This window comes from Mixophyes fleayi, chromosome 4 (genome assembly GCF_038048845.1).
Source record: "Mixophyes fleayi isolate aMixFle1 chromosome 4, aMixFle1.hap1, whole genome shotgun sequence".
NCBI lineage: Eukaryota > Metazoa > Chordata > Amphibia > Anura > Limnodynastidae > Mixophyes > Mixophyes fleayi.
In genome coordinates this window covers 309,919,855-309,940,656 of record NC_134405.1, presented here as the reverse complement: position 1 = coordinate 309,940,656, position 20,802 = coordinate 309,919,855, and the positions used below count along the sequence as shown (strand labels likewise).

General features: G+C 40.7%; 1 protein-coding gene across 3 annotated transcripts in view; it reads left to right on the top strand.

The window, feature by feature from the left end:
* The window catches only part of RNF130 (ring finger protein 130), a 187,163-nt gene that overhangs the window by 104,163 nt on the left and 62,198 nt on the right, over positions 1–20,802 (top strand). For all 3 annotated transcript variants that reach the window (XM_075210030.1, XM_075210032.1, XM_075210031.1), the window contains exon 4: positions 309–380. In XM_075210030.1, coding sequence (XP_075066131.1) covers positions 309–380 — 72 coding nt within the window. The remainder of the gene's footprint in view (positions 1–308; positions 381–20,802) is intronic.

Genomic DNA, 20,802 nt, shown 5'->3' with positions numbered 1-20,802 from the left:
TCATGCCTGGATAGTGCTGTGTAGAGTTGGCAGCATTATCTAAGGAACAAAAGACTTCGGTAGACACATACGCGCTCTTTCGCTAATCTGGAGTTAAGAATGTTTTAAAATAAAGGAGGCTGGAGTTCTCTTTAAAGGGTTCATTCACACTTGTGTGAATGTTTCATCAGAATTCAGTTACTTGATTTTAGATATATTTCTTTGTGCATCGCAAGCAAAAAGTTATGTTTTGTTAAGTCTACTTTGGATTTATCCTTCATCTTCAGAATAGCCTCTTATGGTTAATTATTCTCTCTCTGTTTTCTCAGCGACGGCTCGGAGACGCAGCTAAGAAAGCCATCGGCAAACTTACAACGAGGACGGTCAGAAAAGGAGATAAGGTAATAGCTGTCACTGGCAGTTCTGGTTCAGTCCACCTGAGTGAGCAGATTGTGAGACTAGGGAGTAGATTTACTAAACTGCAGGTTTAAAAAAAAAATGGAGATGTTGCCTATAGCAACCAATCAGATTCTAGCTGTCATTCTGTAGAATGTACTAAATAAATGATAACTAGAATCTGATTGGTTGCTATAGGCAACACCTCTATTTTTTTTTAAACCCGCAGTTTAGTAAATATACCCCCAGATCTTGGACAGAATGGTGTTCATTGTTTGCAAATTTTCCCTGGATAGTAATTTAAAATGATAATGTGCCCAAAAAGCTATTGCTGACCTAACTTTTGGGAGTCTTTTGTACTGATGTCAATGGGTGCACATCTTGTATAGCTCTTTAAAAGATCCTGCTGACTTGCCTTTGGGGTCAATATTATTTTATCTATTACACACACGTACAGGACTTTGGGGCCATTGTATACAAGAATCCCAGGAAGATTCCCATGTAGTAGCCTGAGTCTTATGACCAAGCCCTTATCCTGTGGTCATTTTGGGGGACATTTATACGCACAGGTGGTGTGCCGCAGTTCTGCTAAGTAGGGGTGATCTTACTTGAAGAGAGAGTACTGGAATATCCATTAAAAAAAATCAAACAAACCATGCACTTTGCCAAGCACAAAAATAAATTAAATTGTGAAACAGTACTTTATCAATGAGTCGTGAGGTACTTCATGTCCCATGTTCATCCCTTTACTAAAAAAGTATCATGAAGTTTGCCAGCCACAAAAACCTTAGCGTCAGATGTTTATGTTTAAAGTGTACTTGTCGCCAAGCGACTTGTTAAGCTATTTTGTGGGATTAACCACAAAGTGCCAAATGGCTCGGTGAGGTCACCCCTGTCTAGTGAATTGGTAGGCTGCCTGCTCTTGAATATTGGTTTAACTCACAAAATGGCTGACTCCATTGTATATAGGCAGCATGTACTTTTTGAAACACCATCTTATTGCTATAACTGTGCTCCTCATGCAGTTCTGCCTCTGTGTCTTCAGTTGTAACATTATAAGCTGGATCAAGAAGCCATTTATATTATTTTTTACCGGTACTTTATATACCGCCTTCATATTACGCATCGCTTTACAGAGAATATATCATCATACACATCAGTCCCTGACCCATTGAAGCTTACAATCTTTATTACGGTCACAAGCGGGTTAATATTTGTCGGAAGCCAATTAACCTACCAATATGTCTTTGGACTGTGAGAGGAAACTCCACAAACTCCACACATGTAGGGCCTTGGTTGAAATCAAACTCATGACCCCAGTGCTGTGAGGCAGCAATGCTAACCACTGTGTATGCACTTATTTGCTCTAGCTCAGCACGGCATAGTTCTGACAGAGATTATATACATTTTCAGGGACCTTTTCCAGTAATACTGTAACAAACCCTCAAGAAGTGAAACGTTTGGAGCCTATAATTGAGCATTCCTTTTGATGGATGCTATTTTTAAGCCAATTCAAGTGAAATACAACCCAGGTTTAGTCGACTGTTGCCAAACTACTAAGCAGATTTCCAGAGCTCTCTAGCAATAGACACCAGGCAGCAGTATACAATGTCACCTGCTTAAATGTAAAATTTATGTACAAAACCCACTGACATTTCAACAACATTGTAGCTACACAATAGAAAAATGTACATGATTAACCCTTTAGTTGCTCTCCCTAACAGCATGTCTTTAGATTATGTATAGAATAACTTTAGTTAAGTTATGTTGTCAATAAAATATGTTTGTATAGGATTTAAAGTGAACTTGTCACCTACACACAGTGGTGTGTAGGTCATTTTGTTTCACTTTTGGGGACTTTCATGAGAACATTTCTATTCACTAGAAACTAGTGACACAGGGGTATATTTACTAAACTGTGGGTTTGAAAAAGTGGAGGTGTTGCCTTTAGCAACCAATCAGATTCTAGCTATCATTTTGTAGAATGTACTAAATAAATGATAACTAGAATCTGATTGGTTGCTATAGGCAACATCTCCACTTTTTCAAACTCACAGTTTTATTACACTCAAAGATTCCTCAACAATATTACTGGTGAATTGTTCAGCACACAAATAATTTTGTCCCACTGACTGGATTCATTATCTGTAGACACAGAGTTAAACTGGAAAGAAGAATGTGAGAGAATTTAGTGTGTGAATGTTTTACCTTCTGCAAGGGTCATAAAGATGGGGGAGTGTTTACATGAAGCTCTGGGTTTTGTTACCAGCATGTAATGTCTACAAGCCGTTCTCTGACCAGCGCTTTAACTCTTCTTCTGCCAGTGACTTTTATGCCTTTGGTTTTGGTCACCAACCGGATTAAGTTACATGTTTTAATAATATAAAATCTCCACTTAAACACAGGTTGTTTGATGAATGTAAACCTTTCAAATAGAAGTATATCTAAAAATATTAACATATATGTTTTAAAAGGGTGGGGTTTTTCTGAAAAAGACAATTTCAAGAATCCTGGCAGATAATTACCGTTTGTACGGTAATTTCAACGCCGCAAGCAGAAATCAGTGTTAAACTTACCGTTTTAACATTAATATGTTTAACACTGCGTTGTATCTGGGGGAATTGAATTCCCCCCTATGAATAATATATAGCTACTTTATTATTGTTGTTATTTATTTATATAGCGCATGACTCTACAGAGAACATTTGTCATTCACATCAGTACCTGACACGTTGGAGCTTACACTCTAACTCCCTACCACACGCACACACCCTATGGTTATATCTGTCAATATCCAATTAACCTATCAGTAAGTTTTTGGAGTGTGGGAGGAATCCTGAGCACACAGAGGAAACCCACACAAACACGTTGAGAACATACAAACTCTGCACTGATAGGACCCTGCTAAGCAATTGAACTCCTGACCTCAACGCTTTGATTCAGCAATGCTAACCACTGTTCCATCATGCCGGTTTAATCAGTTTTATAATTTACTGATTACGGGCTGCAACAATTATTCCATCATGGTGTATTATGCGCGCTGTATATTGCAGAGATAGTCCATGGTGATGTCAATACTTTGATACATTTTAAGGTGTGGTATATTTGTGTGCTATAAAATAAATGTCTGCCTATGAATGTAGTTCAATAGACAGCTATTAGCAGCAAATCTCATTTATGAAACATTCTGAATGCACAGCGCAAAACGCACGAGGGATGTTATGTTACAAAACAATCATGGTGTAAGCATCACAGTGTACGTTATTATTTTAAATTGTATCTGTCTTATCCTCAGGGCCGTATTTATAGGCAAACGAGACACCTGCTTTAAGGTATCACCGTTCAGATGACTGTATATAAATAATAGTGATCTTTACAGAAAATGCAGTTTCAAAGAGTTGCAATGAGATACAGTCTAGCCTCCTCTGAGCGTTCTACAATGCTTAGCCGCATTCTGGTGTCAAGCGAATTCCATTCTTCTATACTGCGCTATACCTATTCCAATGTTTAGTATATAGAGGTACAAGTGTTCTCAGTTGTAAGAATATGACAGATTTAAATGCTGCTTTAACAGATAGATTAGTCCGGGGGCGTCACAATGACAAATGATTGAAAGTAACCAAGCCATTACCAGCGTGGAGTTTGCTCATTCTCACATGTTCATGTGGGTTTCCGCCGGGTGCTCTGACTTCCTCTCACAGTCCAAAAATAAGTTCACACAGTGGGGCAGGGACTGATGTAAATGATTAAACACTCACTGTAACCCACGGCGTAATAAGTAAGAATTACATTAAGGGTGATAAGTAAGAAATAATAAACAATGGTCTGCACAGTGCACATCAAGGTGTGGGCAGCACACTGCACATCAAGGTGTGGGCAGCACACTGCACATCAGGGTGTGGGCAGCACAGTGCACATCAGGGTGTGGGCAGCACACTGCACATCAAGGTGTGGGCAGCACACTGCACATCAAGGTGTGGGCAGCACACTGCACATCAGGGTGTGGGCAGCACACTGCACATCAGGGTGTGGGCAGCACAGTGCACATCAGGGTGTGGGCAGCACAGTGCACATCAAGCTGTGGGCAGCACACTGCACATCAGGGTGTGGGCAGCACAGTGCACATCAAGGTGTGGGCAGCACACTGCACATCAAGGTGTGGGCAGCACACTGCACATCAAGGTGTGGGCAGCACAGTGCACATCAGGGTGTGGGCAGCACAGTGCACATCAGGGTGTGGGCAGCACAGTGCATATCAGGGTGTGGGCAGCACAGTGCACATCAAGGTGTGGGCAGCACAGTGCACATCAGGGTGTGGGCAGCACAGTGCACATCAGGGTGTGGGCAGCACAGTGCACATCAGGGTGTGGGCAGCATAGTGCACATCAGGGTGTGGGCAGCACAGTGCACATCAGGGTGTATACCTGCTCCGCACCCTGGGGATATGCCTCTGTAGGCTGGCAGTGTGGGCAGGTTTATGGAGAGGCTGAAAAATATGTAGAGATGCACTGGGCAAAAATGTAAATTACACATCAAAAGTTAAATCCCCTGCCACTGTAGAAGAGCCCTTTGGTTAAATAAAATAATTCAATATTTCTTCTAAAAATCTGTTGGGTTTAGGCTCAGTCATGAACCAAGGTACATATGAGCTCCTATTAAAAGTATCAAATGAATTAACAACTTTTAAATAATCTATTCAGTTTATATATTTTGGAACATGTTTATTAAACAAGATCTGATTTTGAGGCAAAGGTTGAACAGTCTGTGAGTATACTATTGTTCTTGGCTAGTGTGGGAGGTAATGTGAGTGCACTGCAGACACGGGTTCCTACACCTAGTAGATCTAAAATAAAGTTATACTTCAGCATCATCACCAACAGCATTTATTTATATAGTGGCAGCATATTCCATAGGGCTTTACAATTGGGAACAAACGCAGTAATAGATCAATACTGGGTAACACAGACAGAGGTAAGAGGGCCCTGCTTGCAAACTTACAATATGTGGGACAATGGGATACTTGAGGTTAAGTGCCTCATATTGCATGTTGGTCCAGCCAGAAGCTAAAAGTGCATTGTTTGATCCAGTCACACAGCAATTTTGGTCAGAGGGTCAGAGGGTTGTAGTCTTATGTGAACTGTGTAAAGGATGAAAATAGGGTACCCTAGGGAGGTTTAAGAGGATGGTTGAGGAATTTTATAAGCTAGCCTAAAAAGTCATGTAACGCTGCTTGTAGTTGGTTGCCGTGGTATTGTGTGTCTGTAGTCACAGTGCTGTCTCTTTAGAACAGTCTATTCTCCACAACAACATTTCAAAATAGTTTTCCCTATTTCTTACACATTGTTTTCAAATGCAAAAAATAGAGTTTTCGAGTTCTCAAAGTTGAACTAAACCAAAAAGTAAAAATATCTATTTCAAATCGCTGAGACAATACACACATGCATTAAAGTCTATCAGTTTGGTTACAAAGAAAAGTCCATCCAGCTTTTTCTAAATTATAAGGCCCCTCACACATTGGTGTTATTTTAAAATGGTAGATGCCTATAAAACACACTTTGATGCCTATAGTGCAAGAAATAATAATGTATGTTAATGTCACTTTTTGACAAGCATTCACTTTGCATCAGTTTCAACATTGATTGCAGTGTTCACAAGTGTTAATGTCAAGTAAAATACAATGGTGTCATCTGGGAATTCTCATTGTACATAACGCACTATGCTGCTGGAAAGCTGTGAGACACATTAATGAATACTCTTCTAATGATATTTTAAAATGAGTGTAAAGTACAAGGCTTTGTCTATGCTTTAACTAGGGTTTATTTAACACCTGTATGTACATTCTCAAACTCTGGTGCTCTTAGGTGGACGTCCCCAATATACATGTTCTAATTGTTTACAGTTAGGATCATCCTATAGAGTAGGCATGTCAAACTCAACACCCCAATTGGGCCAAATAATCAAAGTCCTAAGATTGTGTGGGCAGCAAGAAAAAAGCCTCATATGCAAGTTTGTCACCCCATTTCATCACACTGTGCCCCCTTCATGCTGCTTTTGCTCCCCTTCTTCCGTCTCCTATTTCATACTGTGCCCTCCATTATGTTGCTTTTGCTCCCTTTCACTTTATTGACTACTTTCTTCATCATCATTATCATCATCATCTATTTATATATATATATATATATATATATATATATATATATATATATATATATATATATATATATATATATATATATATATATATATATATAGTGCAACTAATTCCGCAGCTCTGTACAGAGATCTCATTCACATCAGTCTCTGCCCCATTGGAGCTTACACTTTAAATCCCTTAAAATACACACACACAGACAGAGAGAGATTAAGGGCCAATTAACCTACTAGTATGTTTTTGGAGTGTGGGAGGAAACCGGCGGCTCTGTTGGGGCCGCAAAAAATAGGGGTTTGAGTTTGACACCCCTGCTATAGAGGCACCATGGTGAAGTTTAATAGCTTTTGCTAACTTTGATAAGGATGCGACTAAGATGTCTGCTTTTCTTAAATGAGATCTCAAATTGGTTCTCTTTTTGCAGACAAAAGGTTGTTGTTTTGTTGTGCTCATTTATTTTATTAGCTGTATTAGACAAATATTCAATTTGTTTAGTATTAGATCTGAATTAGATCTAGTATTAGAAACGGATAAATCTGATGAAAGCAGGAATGACATTTTAATTACTGGATTAATATTGAGTCCAAACAATTTGCTACATTCACCCATTCCAATTTCCTAGCGGTAGTGGTAGACTGGGGCTTTTCATACTCAGACTATTATAAGACAACGAAGTCTGCCTCATAATAGGACCTGCTGTACGTTGCACCCAGTGTTAAATTAAACTTTGGGGTGATAATGAGGCAGTGACTTTTGATGTGATAATGGTGATGTACTCTTGTTTTACTTGGTAAAAAGAAAACTAGAAATAATTTTGCTTTAACAATATGTAAATTTTAAGCCTAATATCCTTTTACACAACATTCACTGTATTGTAGAAATTATTTTTTATGCCCTCGCATTCCATTTCTTAGAGAATCATTAGATGCCAGCAGCTGGAACCTTGCTTCTTATTTTTTTTTTACATATAACTTATAATAATAATAATTTAGAAATAACTCGGAATGAAGCAGCACATGTGCACTTTCAGAGCTATACCATTCTGAATAGCTTTTTCTCATTTTTGGCACATTTATATATATAATAATCATACAAAGGAAAGTACAGAGTACTTATTTCAGCACTAAAATCATTCATTTACCTAACAGAAAATTTGTGTAGTGTGTATGTATATAAATTATAGCTACAGTATTGCTGTTACGATATGATTTACATTTATATGATTTAAATTCTATATTATAGCTCAGTGGATTAACATGAGGCTTTTTTTGTACAGCTTTTGATTACATTGTGGACTCCCATCTTTATACTGAAAATAACTGTGAGGAACCAGGGTATGTGCTGCTCAAATTAAACATTTCTGTGTTAATAAGCACTAGACAGATTTTGATAAGGCCGAATGATCTGTGTTCGTTTCTTAGTTTCTACTCCCTACATAATTGTGTGGCTTGGAGGAATATTCATGAAAGCTTACATGTTCTTCAAATTAAAACATAGCACACATCTGTTTTCATGAGCTCCAAGGTCAAAATAATCATATAGGTTTAAAAAAAATAAAAATAAAAAAAAAAATGTATTCCCTACAATTTAATAACCCCCTCAATCCCTCCTCTTGTGCTATAGCACAATACTTAAATACATTCACCATGTATGAGTTCATTTATGTTGCTTTCACCTAACTTTCTCCGGGTGAATCTTGTCTACTTTATTCTTAGCATGAGGTGTCAGATACAAGTTGCTCATTGATTATATTACGTATCATATTTAAGGAACACTTTGAAAAGATAATAAACAGATATATTCCACATTTGCTTCTCTTGTTTCAGCTGTGCCCTCTTCCACTTAGAATGTAAGCTGTCTGATGAGCAGGGTCCTTTGTTTTCATGTCTGTGTTTATTTTGTCTACCTTGTATGTCCCTGTTTTATGTTTGTACTGTTTTCCCTACTGTACGGCACTGCGGTGCACTGTGACGCTTTACAAATCTGCGATAATAATCATACAGTACTGCATGCAAAAGTCAAAATACCATATAGTGTTTGCCAACCTATGTTCAAAGTAATGCACTTAGGACCTCATTTAGAGTCGGACGCAAAGTCCATTTTAGGCGCATCCAACAAAAAACACTACCACGCATGTGCAGAAAGCACCAAATCCGCCTGCATCTTGGACGCAGTTAACACTTGCGACAGCTTGCGACTCACTTTGAGAGAATGGGAGGAACACGGATTTGTGAAGGCGTGACCATGTAAATACATCCTAGTCGCAGTGATGCGGAGACGCAACATACGTCAAAACAGGGCTAAAGCTGTGCGGCAGGAATTAGGTGGCGCAAGCGTTAGCTAGCTGCAGGAACTGCTCGCAGCTCCATAGGGTATTAAGAGTGGGATGCAACTGGGGTTGCTTGCCACTCATAATACCCTACCAAGCTGCGGCACACTCCCACTCCTACACTTCTTACATGGACTTTGCGTCCGACTCTAAATGAGATCCTCAAACTCCAATAATTATTGTATGAAATATTTTAGCAGTTTTTGGAATGTGTGCAGCATTTATGAACATACAACATTTCCCGTGAGTGCAGATGTATTTTATCTGCTGGCTAGTAGGAAATTCTAATACCATTTTATATTCCGAAACAAACTTTCTAATTGCAGCAAACTTAACACTGATTAGAAAGAGCGAAAGTAGTTTCATTACTAACCCTTTCCAATGTCACAGATAACACCTTTAATACTACAAAGTTTGGTATTGATCATACACTGGATTTATAAAACATAACCCTTGTTATCAGTGATTGATTTCTCCTTTGATATTTCTGATCCTCCCAGAATGCAATGTTTGAATGTATTGGCAGCAGAATGTATCCCAAATACCTCCCTGTCTAGTTTATAGGTAACAACCGATATGCCTGTACCCCACGAATAAACTAATACCCTCAGTCAGTCATTACTTTGTGTGCCAGATTATAAACTGTAGGGACTTTGCAAAAACCAATCTATTTCCTACTGTGCATGTTCCATTATTGTGATAGTAAATAAACTAAAAGCAGAACACACGTCTCCCCATCAATAATATGATGGAATTGTCCAAACTTCATGTCTTTGGTGGATATTTTTCATATTATTACCATAACCCAGTGATTCCCAAACTTTTGCAGTTCACGGCACCATTAGAGTCTCCATAATTTTTTCAAGGCACCCCTCTAAAACAATTAGCGAGCAGTCCTGTTTTATAAATAGTTGGATCAAAAAAACGTAATAAGTATTTAGGTCAGGACAGAAATACTTATTTAGTTGTATGCAAAAATAATACACATAAATCCAAGGGAAAAGAATAATTTTCTCTCACACTGCCCCCTCTGCCCTCTCTCACGCTGCCCCCTCTCACGCTGCCTCCTCTCACGCTGCCTCCTCTCACGCTGCCTCCTCTCACGCTGCCTCCTCTCACGCTGCCTCCTCTCACGCTGCCTCCTCTCACGCTGCCTCCTCTCACGCTGCCTCTACTCACGCTGCCTCCTCTCACACTGCCTCCTCTCACGCTGCCTCCTCTCACACTGCCTCCTCTCACACTGCCTCCTCTCACACTACCCCCTCTGCCCTCTCTCACGCTGCCCCCTCTGCCCTCTCTCACGCTGCCTCCTCTCACGCTGCCTCCTCTCACGCTGCCTCCTCTCACGCTGCCTCCTCTCACGCTGCCTCCTCTCACACTGCCCCCTCTCACGCTGCCTCCTCTCACACTGCCTCCTCTGCCCTCTCTCACGCTGCCTCCTCTCACACTCCCCCCCCTCTGCCCTCTCTCACGCTGCCTCCTCTCACGCTGCCTCCTCTCACGCTGCCTCCTCTCACGCTGCCTCTACTCACGCTGCCTTCTCTCACGCTGCCTCCTCTCACACTGCCCCCTCTGCCCTCTCTCACGCTGCCTCCTCTCACACTCCCCCCCCCTCTGCCCTCTCTCACGCTGCCTCCTCTCATGCTGCCTCCTCTCACAATGCCCCCTCTCACGCTGCCTCCTCTCACACTCCCCCCCCTCTGCCCTCTCTCACGCTGCCCCCTCTCACGCTGCCCCCTCTCACGCTGCCTCCTCTCACGCTGCCTCCTCTCACACTGCCTCTACTCACGCTGCCCTCTCTCACGCTGCCTTCTCTCACACTGCCTCTACTCACGCTGCCTTCTCTCATGCTGCCTCCTCTCACACTGCCCCCTCTCACGCTGCCTCCTCTCACACTGCCTCCTCTGCCCTCTCTCACGCTGCCTCCTCTCACACTCTCCCCCTCTGCCCTCTCTCACGCTGCCTCCTCTCACACTGCCCCTCTGCCCTCTCTTATTCTGCCCCCTCTGCCGCGGCCATCCAGAGAAAAAAAAACAAAAAACTTACCAATCCGCGCGACGCCCGGGACCCTGCATCCGCCTCTCTCCTACAGCTTGTCACTGATTGTCGGGCGCGCCGCGGGAAAGCGGAGAATCATGGGTCCCGGGCGCCACACGGATTGGTAAGTTTTTTGTTTTGTTTTGTTTTTCTGGCTCGTCGCGGCACCCCTGTGACAGCACCGCGGCACCCCTGGGAGCTGCGGTGCACACTTTGGGAACCTCTGCCATAACCAATACATCAGACCATTTAACCCTATTTCTACACACATTTTGGTATATTATTTTTTTTTTTAACACTGTTTTGTCATATTTAATTTCCTTAAAGCATGAGCATAACATGAACTGTATTTTTGATATAAACAGTGTTAAATATTTTACATATTAACTGTCCAGTGAAATGCGTACCCATCTCTAAACTGATTTATAACTGTATCCCAAAAGAGGAATAAATTCTTTAATTTAACTTTTTTTTCCCTTTCTGATTGTGTATGTTTTGGCACCTATCCCTCAGTACATACAATTACCAAAATATTTCATGTATACACAATTTTCACATTTGTATTCCATCTATTTGCATATTTCTAAACGGACTCTGCGACGAGACAGTGTAGATTGTTGTGTCTCTTCTGACTTACCAACGTGGTAGATCTGCCAAGTTATGAACTACGACTTAAACCCCATGTTAGTTCATGGCAGAAGGCATCAATCCTCTGCTCACATGTGTCTTCCCATGGTGCATATTAGTAAAGGCAGGAGCAAGACTTCTGAAGCCACCAGACGACCGTCTGGTGATTTCCAGTGGTTGTCTATTGACAGTTCAACTCAAAAGACCTTCACATAACCTTTGCAGAGTTTGTTATGAAGAGTAGCTAAATTTCTTACAGTGACCAGAGAAGAATGATGCTGTACTGCAAATAAAGTATGTGGTGTTTTGCAAAATCCCAGAAATAACTGTTTTCGAAGCATTGTATTTCAAAGTGTTTCTTTGTGAGACATCCTTAAAAGAGGTGTGAACTGCACATTTGATAATAGTTATGTCAGGGGGTAACATGATTGAATCTAGTAATTTATCTACCAGTTCCTTTGTTTCCAGAGCTGTCCATAGTCATGAAAACCAAATGCATATCTGGTGTCATTGAAGATATTCACTTAGTTAAGTTTTGCAAGCTCACAGGTATGCGTCAGGGCTATAAGCTCGGATACATGCACTTAGTAGAGGGTAGATAACGACACACTACTACCTTATGCTGGGCACAGACTGCTTAAGCAGATACAAAGGGACCACCTTAATTTCTTAGACAACACCATAAGCATAGACCGTGATGTCGGCATTTTGTAAAGGTGTGTTGATAAGATAAGGTGAGAGGTGACTTGAATACAATAATGTTCTACCTGCTTATCCAGGAAGGGAGCAGTGAAGCAGGATGACGTACAGAGCATTTGGAGATAGAAACGTTAGGTGGAGAGAAGTGTAAAAACTCATTTTATCTCAGTTCAGATATGGCATTAGATAAAGTAAGTGTATGTGAGTGTACTGTAGACCTAAAACAATATTAGCAAAAGTTTCTACTAATTTATATTTGTTACTGCCATAGCTGCCAATTTCGCTTATAACAAGCGGAATTGGGCTTGTTTTTTTTTTCCAAGTTGCGTTTTGTTTTGTGCTAGTTGTGGATTGCAGGTATTTAGGATTTGCAAATACATGTAACGAGCTCAGGTCTCCAGAATACCTCTTACAATTTTCTGATGGCTTCTCCAGGAAACACTACCCCTTTGGAACGTTGCACCATTCTATCAGCCAAACTGGCCTATCAGTGCACAGCCATATGCCCCCGCCCCCTCTGAGAGGGAAAGCTCCAGCCAATCTCAAAAAGCAGGCAACATAAGACAAGACTATGACAAGTAAATCATCCAAGTCTAGATCAGGAGCTGTGTGCACTGTGCCAGCGGTCCCTGGAAAGACGCCTCATCCAGGTGTTTATGTCCGAGCTCCAGTGGGCCTCACACTGCTCTATACTATGCTCTATTTGTCCTATGCTGTCATTTCCATACTGCTGGGGTTATCACTGTAACAGAGAGTGAGATCTCCGCAGAGGACACAAGCGCTCCCTACCCAGCTCCCTGATTACAGGTCACCTGCTGCTTCTCCCTCTGACTCTCACTCCATGCACTACTCATACTGCTTTATGTCTGTATATACAGCTATGCACATTATTGTGTCTCGTATATATATGTGTGTGTGTGTATATGGGACCTGTGTGTGTGTGTGTGTGTGTATATGGGACCTCCTTGTTTGTGAAGCAGGTGCTATGTAATTGTTTCCGGTTGGATCCCAGTCTAGAAGCCTAATTGCTTTGTGATGTCTTCTGCTCAGTGATAGGCGTTAGCTCTGGGTCTTAGTTTAGGAGTGTCAGGTATGGGTAATGCCAGTCTAGGCGTATCAGTGCTGGGTAATAGATCCTGGTTGTGCCCCAGCCTAAGCACCTAGTGACATTTACCCCAGCGCCTATGAATGGAAATTGTGGTGAAATTGACAAGTGTCGTCTGATGTTTTGATGTCTGCATCATAACTGGTTTAATTTGTGGAATTTTTTCCTTTGAAATGAAAGTTATTATTTTTACTATTGCATACATATGTGTTCTTCCTTATAGTTCTGTTGATAGAATTTCAGGGTGCCTTTTTATTGGTAAATATGTGTCTTATGTAGTAGATGTGTACTTAAGTGATATGTGCTTGTGTTCATGCACTTATAGTTTACCCATAACTGATTTGTATGTATGTCAAAGTGTAATACAAACTTGTGTCATGAATTCACATACAAAGTGATATGTGTGTGTGTATGTATCCATATGTGTATATATGTGTGTATGTATGTATATGTGTATATATATATATATATATATATATATATATATATATATATATATATATATATATATTTACTCATTTGAGTGGTACAGTAGTAACATATAGATTACTGGGTACAGGTTCATTGTATCTCACAAGCAGAGTTCTAATTGAACCTGGCTTCTTGGTTCATTTAAATGGCAAAGACACAGTTCAAGTATTTATTTAATCATGAACAATAAACTTTGTGGTTTTCGCTACAACAATACCCCTGTCCCTTGTACGTTTGGGCTTTTTGGGACTTTTTAGGATTAGCTTGGGCTTGTTTTGGGCTTGTTTATCACTTAGCGGTTGCTTATTTTTCATTTCAGAGTTGGCAACCCTGGTTACTGCTTTAATATGAAGGGAAACTATGCTGCTGGACTGAGCAGTGTGGTATAAAATGTATCCTACATCAGAACTCCCAAAGCAAAACTATATCTCCCCTGACAGAACAGTGACAAAGTCTTAGCTGGGGTGGATGTATCAAACCTCAAAAGTAGAGGTGTTTATTTAGTACATTCTAAAAAAAATGATAGCTAGGATCTGATTGGTTCCTATGGGCAACACCTCCACTTTCCTTTCTAGAAGGATTGATAGATATCTTCTTTGGTGTAATATGGTAAGAGTATTAGAAAGTTTCTGTTTTAAGAGTGCAAAAATGCTTTTTCAGTTTTCTTCATCAGGGCAGCAATAAATAATACAACCTAGCGCTTCACAGTAAATCTTCCAGGTAAATAAGAGCTTCATTGTTTGAGCGGTTAAACCTGTTTATTAGAGTGTTGGAGGTGGGGTGGTATGTGCTGGCATGTGTCTGAAGCTGGTCACATGATCTACAAGCAGCATTTTATTGCAGATCATGTGACCATAAGATTAAAAGGCAATGTTCTGTCACCTGTCAGAGATCATGCTCAAAGTTGCAACTATATCATTAGTAACCCCAGTCATCTGGTCTTTAATTAACAATTGTCTAACCAAGGTTTCTTAATTTCACAAGATAATCTGATACTGACTCTTTTGTATTGTTTACAAGCATTTATCAATGGCCAGTTTGTGCACTGCACAATGAGACTAGTCCTCCTGTCGCTTCAACCTCTACATTATTGGGCAGAGGGGCTAAGGAAGTTCATCTAAGAGGGCTTCACTAGGGGGATTGTGTTTGTATAAGTGTTCATTATTTTAAATTATCTAAAATTCAATTTGGTATTAAAAACAATACAATTTCACACTCAACTTCGGTAGTCTATACCAGGGGAGGGCTGGCAAATTTTAGCCCGGGGGGGGGGGGCAAGACTCAACTCAGCAGCTTATTAGGAACATTTTAAAGGAAAAAAATGCAGGTGACCCAGCCCAAGGTAGCCCACTATGGGACTGGCCCTAAGCCCAGCCTGCCCCTGGTCTATACCTTCTTCTCTCTTCCAAAAATACAAGTTCTATTTCTATGACCTAACAATTGCAGGTGTTAGTTTTCTCTATGTGTATAATCAATAGTTCTCTTGTAAAAACAGTTATCATGTCACTAGTCTGTTAATTACATCTTTCTGCTGATTTCTTCTCCCAAAATATTTGTACAAACTTCCCCAAGAAAAAACTGACAATATTTCTAAATGCAAATTCTCTACTTTTTTTATAATGAAATATGTATGTGCGTAAAATTGTATGAAAAAAACACAAATCGAAAATGCAATAAAACCGGTTTAAAAATAAAAAAAATGCTGGTCACAAATGAAGGAATGTACTTATTCCAAAGCTCATGTTTAATGGTCCACTGAGACCTTATAATTTCTTTTAAATTAAATGTACATTGAAGGGAACATTGATTACAGTTGTCCTGCACATATTTGCACATAGTGGCCGATTGAAGCCACTCAACACTTGCTGGTGTACTAGATGGCTGCCTCCAGCATATAATACTCAATTCATTTCTGCATACACTCTGCTATAATTGAGGAACAAAGTGAATGTTGGTGAATTTCCCAGAATTCAGTGTTCTGTTGAAAAATTAAAAAAAAAAAAAAAGTATTTGCAAGGAGAATTCTAGCCTTTGAATTTAGACACATACTGCAAAAACGTGACCAGATGAATCCTCAATTCATGTATGAATCCTCAATTCTTTCAACACATTATTATTCCTGATAATACTCCAACAAAAATGTGTGCACAAAAGAGAATGAAGGGCATATTGTCAGGGTGTAATACCTACAGTATAAAGGACAATCTGATCATTCAGTACGCACCAGTCCAATGCAGTAAGGTCTGGCAGCAGAAAGTTACAGAGAGCAGTCACTAAAGCAGAAGATATAGAGAGAACACCAAGTAATTGTTGTGGAATGATCAGAGATTCATTTATTAAAAGCAAAGTATAGATGAATTTATCATAAAGCGATCTAACAAAGAGACCCCACGTTGCGTTACATCATTGTAACTACATCTAACATTACAAAGTAATATAGGAGTAATACATTCTTCAACTTTAGCCTACATTTTAAAAATAGACACACACAGTGCAAGACAATATTGGTTTAAACAGCAAATGATAAACAGTCTCATTAATATAATTAAGACAGATATATAGAGGTTAAAATGTATATAATATATACACACATGAGCCACAACGTTAAAACCACCCGACTAAAATTGTGTAAGTCCCCCCTGAGCTCTGAGCTGATGAGCCATGGACTCCACAAGACCTCTGAAGGTGTCCTGTGGTATCTGGCACAAAGACGTTCGTAGCCGATCCTTTAAGTCCTGTAAATTGCTCGGACTTGTTTCTCCAGCACATCCCAAAGATCCGTGATCGGATTAAGATCTGGGGAATTTGGAGGCCAAGTCAGCATCTTGAACTCTTTGTCATGTTCCTCAAACCATTCTTGAACAATTTTTGCAGTGCGGAAGAGTGCATTATTCTGCTGAAAGAGAGGCCATTGCTATAAGGGAATACTGTTGCCATGAAGGAGTATACATGGCCTGCAACAATGTTTAGGTAGGTGGTACATGTCAGTGTAATATCCACATGAATGAGAGGACCCAAGATTTCCCAGCAGATCATTGCCCAGAGCATCACACTGCCTCTGCCGGTTTGCCTTCTTCCCATAATGCATCCTGGTGCCATCTCTTCCCCAGGTAAACGACACACATGCACCAAGCCATCAACGTGATGTAAAAGAAAACGTGATTCATCAAACCAGACCACCTTCGTCCATTGCTCCTTGGTCCAGTTCTGGAGCTTGTGTGGTTATTTTAGGTGCTTTCGGCGGTGGGCAGTGTCAGCATGAGCGCACTGACTGTTTGCCGACTATGCAGCCCCATACGCAGCAAGCTGTGATGCACTGTGTGTTCTAATACCTTTTTATCATAGTCATTATTAAGTTTTTGTGCTACAGTAGCTCTTCTGTGGAATTGGACCAGACGGGCAAGCGTTTACTCCCCACGTGCATCATTGAGCCTTGGACGTCCATGACCCACTGGTTGTAGGTACTAACCACTGCATACTGGGAACACCCCACAGACCTGCCGTTTTGGAACTGCTCTGGCCCAAATATCCAGCCATCACAATTTGGCCCTTGTCAAAGTCAATCCGATCCTTACACTTGCTCATTTGTCCTGCTTCTAACACATCAACTTCAAGAACTGACTGTTCACTTGCTGCCTAATGTTTCCCACCCATTGACAGCTGCCGTTGTAACAGGATAATCAATATTATTCTCTTCACTTGTCAGTGGTTTTAATGTTGTGGCTGATCGCTGTATGTACAAGAATCTACATACACGCTATAAGAATGTTAAGGAGCACTAGACAAAGTACCTGTGTTGGTGTTTACTTCCCACACATTCCTGAAGCTTCAAAGACAGCATACATTTGTCTTCTTGATTTAACTGTAAAATAATATCTCTCTTCATGAGGACCAAAGTCAAATTAATATATGCGTAATCCTTTTACTATTTAAAAAAAAATAATTCTTGCATTTTACATGTTTATCCTAAAGGTGGGTATATATTAATAAACATTTGAAACCATATTACGGTCAATTTGACTAGGGTATTGGGCAGCTTATTGTATTTAATCTTCATCTCCTGCTCAACCATTATGTACTCAGTTTATTAGCCTATTGGGTTAATAGCATACTTGCCAACTTGGGCAGGCTGGCATCTGGGAGATCGGAGGGGAGGTGGGCGCGTGTAGGGGGCAGGGCTCTGGGAATTGTCATTGGCCATGTCCCCTTAATTACATCACACAGTTTTAGCCAATTACAGCAAGGGGAGGGCAACAATGACGCACATATTGCGTCATAAGCCCCCCTCCCTCCCCCCCCGCCACTAAACTAATGGCCGCCAGGAACCGGGAGGTTGCCCTGCTCTCCCGCGACTTCGGGAGTCTCCCGGACATTCTGGGAGAGTAGGCAACTTTGGTTAACGGAATGTTTACAGCATTGCCAATCAGATCTTTGGAATGCTCACTAATATAGGCATGTTCTATCCAGGCTCATTACTATTATGAGTGATAGTGTACAATTTTTTTATGCCTACTCTTTCTGGCTTCCTTCTGTGCTCTACAGTCATGTCTTTATATAATAGAATCTTTCTGGATACAGTAGTATCTGATGCTCCCCGCACACATGCGAATAGCACTAGAGATATTGGCAAATTGGCCCACAAATCAAAACATATTTGCATGGTTATGGAAAGACATGGCTGGGAAGAAAATGTACTGTAAATGTTACATGAGGGCATGTATAATAATAATTATATTACTGTACTTTGGATGTGGACAATATGCTTAATGCCATTGTAATGAGAAGGCATGTTGAGTTATATGATCAGTTTAGGACAAATACATGAACATGGGTTATTTTCCTGCAAGATGTGTCACCATATGGAATTATTTCCTTTTAAGTGCTGGCTGGAGAGACATCTGGAAGATGTTTGCTTAGCAAGTAGTCATAAAAAATAATAATTCTGTTTGTAAAACATTGCGTAGTAATGTAAAGCCCTCCACAGCCTACAAACATGTAAACACATTTTTTTTCTTACTTTTGCTTAAAGCTGCACTTCTACCTACATAGATGACTTCACTAAGGTTTCCTTCCCCTGGGTCAGAGCCCGGGGGCTGCTACATGCAGCCGCCTCTCCCTGCCAGTATTATAGAGTTGCTAAGTCAATTACGTTCACAAACCTTAAATGGATGATGGATGTGAGTGCGAGGACCAGCCACAGGCCTCATTCTACAGACCTGGGGTTTGTGCTAGGGGGATGGGCATATTAGTAAATTATTCATATGTTTTTTAACTGAGCTGTAGCTTTACGTCAGGGCAAGAATGTATTTTACTTCTATTGTTTTTATTGTTGTTGACATTTATGTTGTTGGGGTCTGGAATTTAACCTCAATAAATATCACACTTTATCAATCACCCAAAAGAGTAATCATCATCATCATCATCATCATCATTTATTTATATAGCGCCACTGAATCCGCAGCGCTGTACAGAGAACTCATTCACATCAGTCCCTGCTCCATTGGAGCTTACAGTCTAAATTCCATAACATACACAAACACACACAGACTAGGGTCAATTTTTTTTTTTTTTTTTTTTATAGCAGCCAATTAACCTACCAGTATGTTTTTGGAGTGTGGGAGGAAACCGGAGCACCCGGAGGAAACCCACGCAAACACGGGGAGAACATACAAACTCCACACAGATTAGGCCATGTACGGGAATTGAACTCATGACCCCAGTGCTGTGAGGCGGAAGTGCTAACCACTTAGCCACCGTGCTGCCATTAATAACACTAATGCTGGCTATTGCCCCAATATTGCAGCTTATGGCTTCAAAGTGGCAGTGTTGTCTGACAAGGACCCTATTGATATCAAACCTTCCCAGTATTGGCCTTCTTGGAATCGGGATAAAGCAGTGTGGTTACATGCATGGGAGCATGGTCAAGTGGGGGCGTGCCATGTCCCCTGGGGTTTGTTCTGAAGCCCTAGGTCCCACCCACCCAACATTATTCCCCCTAAAAACGCCTGTGAAATGCCACGGGTATCAGTGGTAGGAGTGCACGGCACTTGCTCACCATGGTGAGTGGGGACATACATCTCGACATCCTAGGTGTTGGGACGCACCTGAATCTGGACAGTTCAGAGGTATATGAAATTGATAGGATCATTATCAGCACGTTTGGAAATGAATTTTGAAGGTCAAAATGTTCCGTTTGGGTTTTTTCATCTTCCAATGGAACTAAAAGTCCTCGGTGATGGTGGAAGTGATACAGCTACTAAATCTAAGAGCCAAGCGGCCGGATCTTGTCCAATTTAGTGTCCCGGGTCCTGAGCCGTGAGGATTGCAGTATGTGGTCAGTTTGCAGCTGTCCACGCACATGCAGGTCCTTTTTGTTTAGACTGAGCAGAGTTACTATATCTGTGTCCAGACTGGACTAAATGACATGCACAGCTAAATTATGTCATGAGAATTGTGATCAGATAACACACACGAATGGCATTTCTGTCACAACTAATTAAAATCTAATGAATAAAATGTCTTTTTTTTTTTCTCCTCCAAAAAATGTTGGTTGTCCTGGCCCACATACTGAATGAAAACGGATAAATTACCAGATGTAGCCAATGTGTGGCTAATTTAATTTGTTAATATAGATAAAAACTGGGTACACACTACAGAACATTTCTCTAGCTGAGACTTCTGTATTTTGAGATTTCGCCAACAATTGAAGGTCCTGATAAGCACGGCAATTCTTGTGTAGACACCTACACAGTTTACCCTCCGATCTGTACTCTTCATCTGTCCTAACCATCTGCTGAAAAGATGGTGACTCTGTAAAGTCTATAGAGATCTGCCTACACTGCTCGTCGTGAGTGCATACACACTTCATAATCTTCCCGACATTGTTTCATCAAATGCAGTATCGGACCTAAGTGTTGTTTATCGTGTGATTGATACAATAATTACTTGAAAAACCTGTAGTGTGTACCCAGCTTAACTCTGACGTAGATAGTGTTATAGATATATGGTATG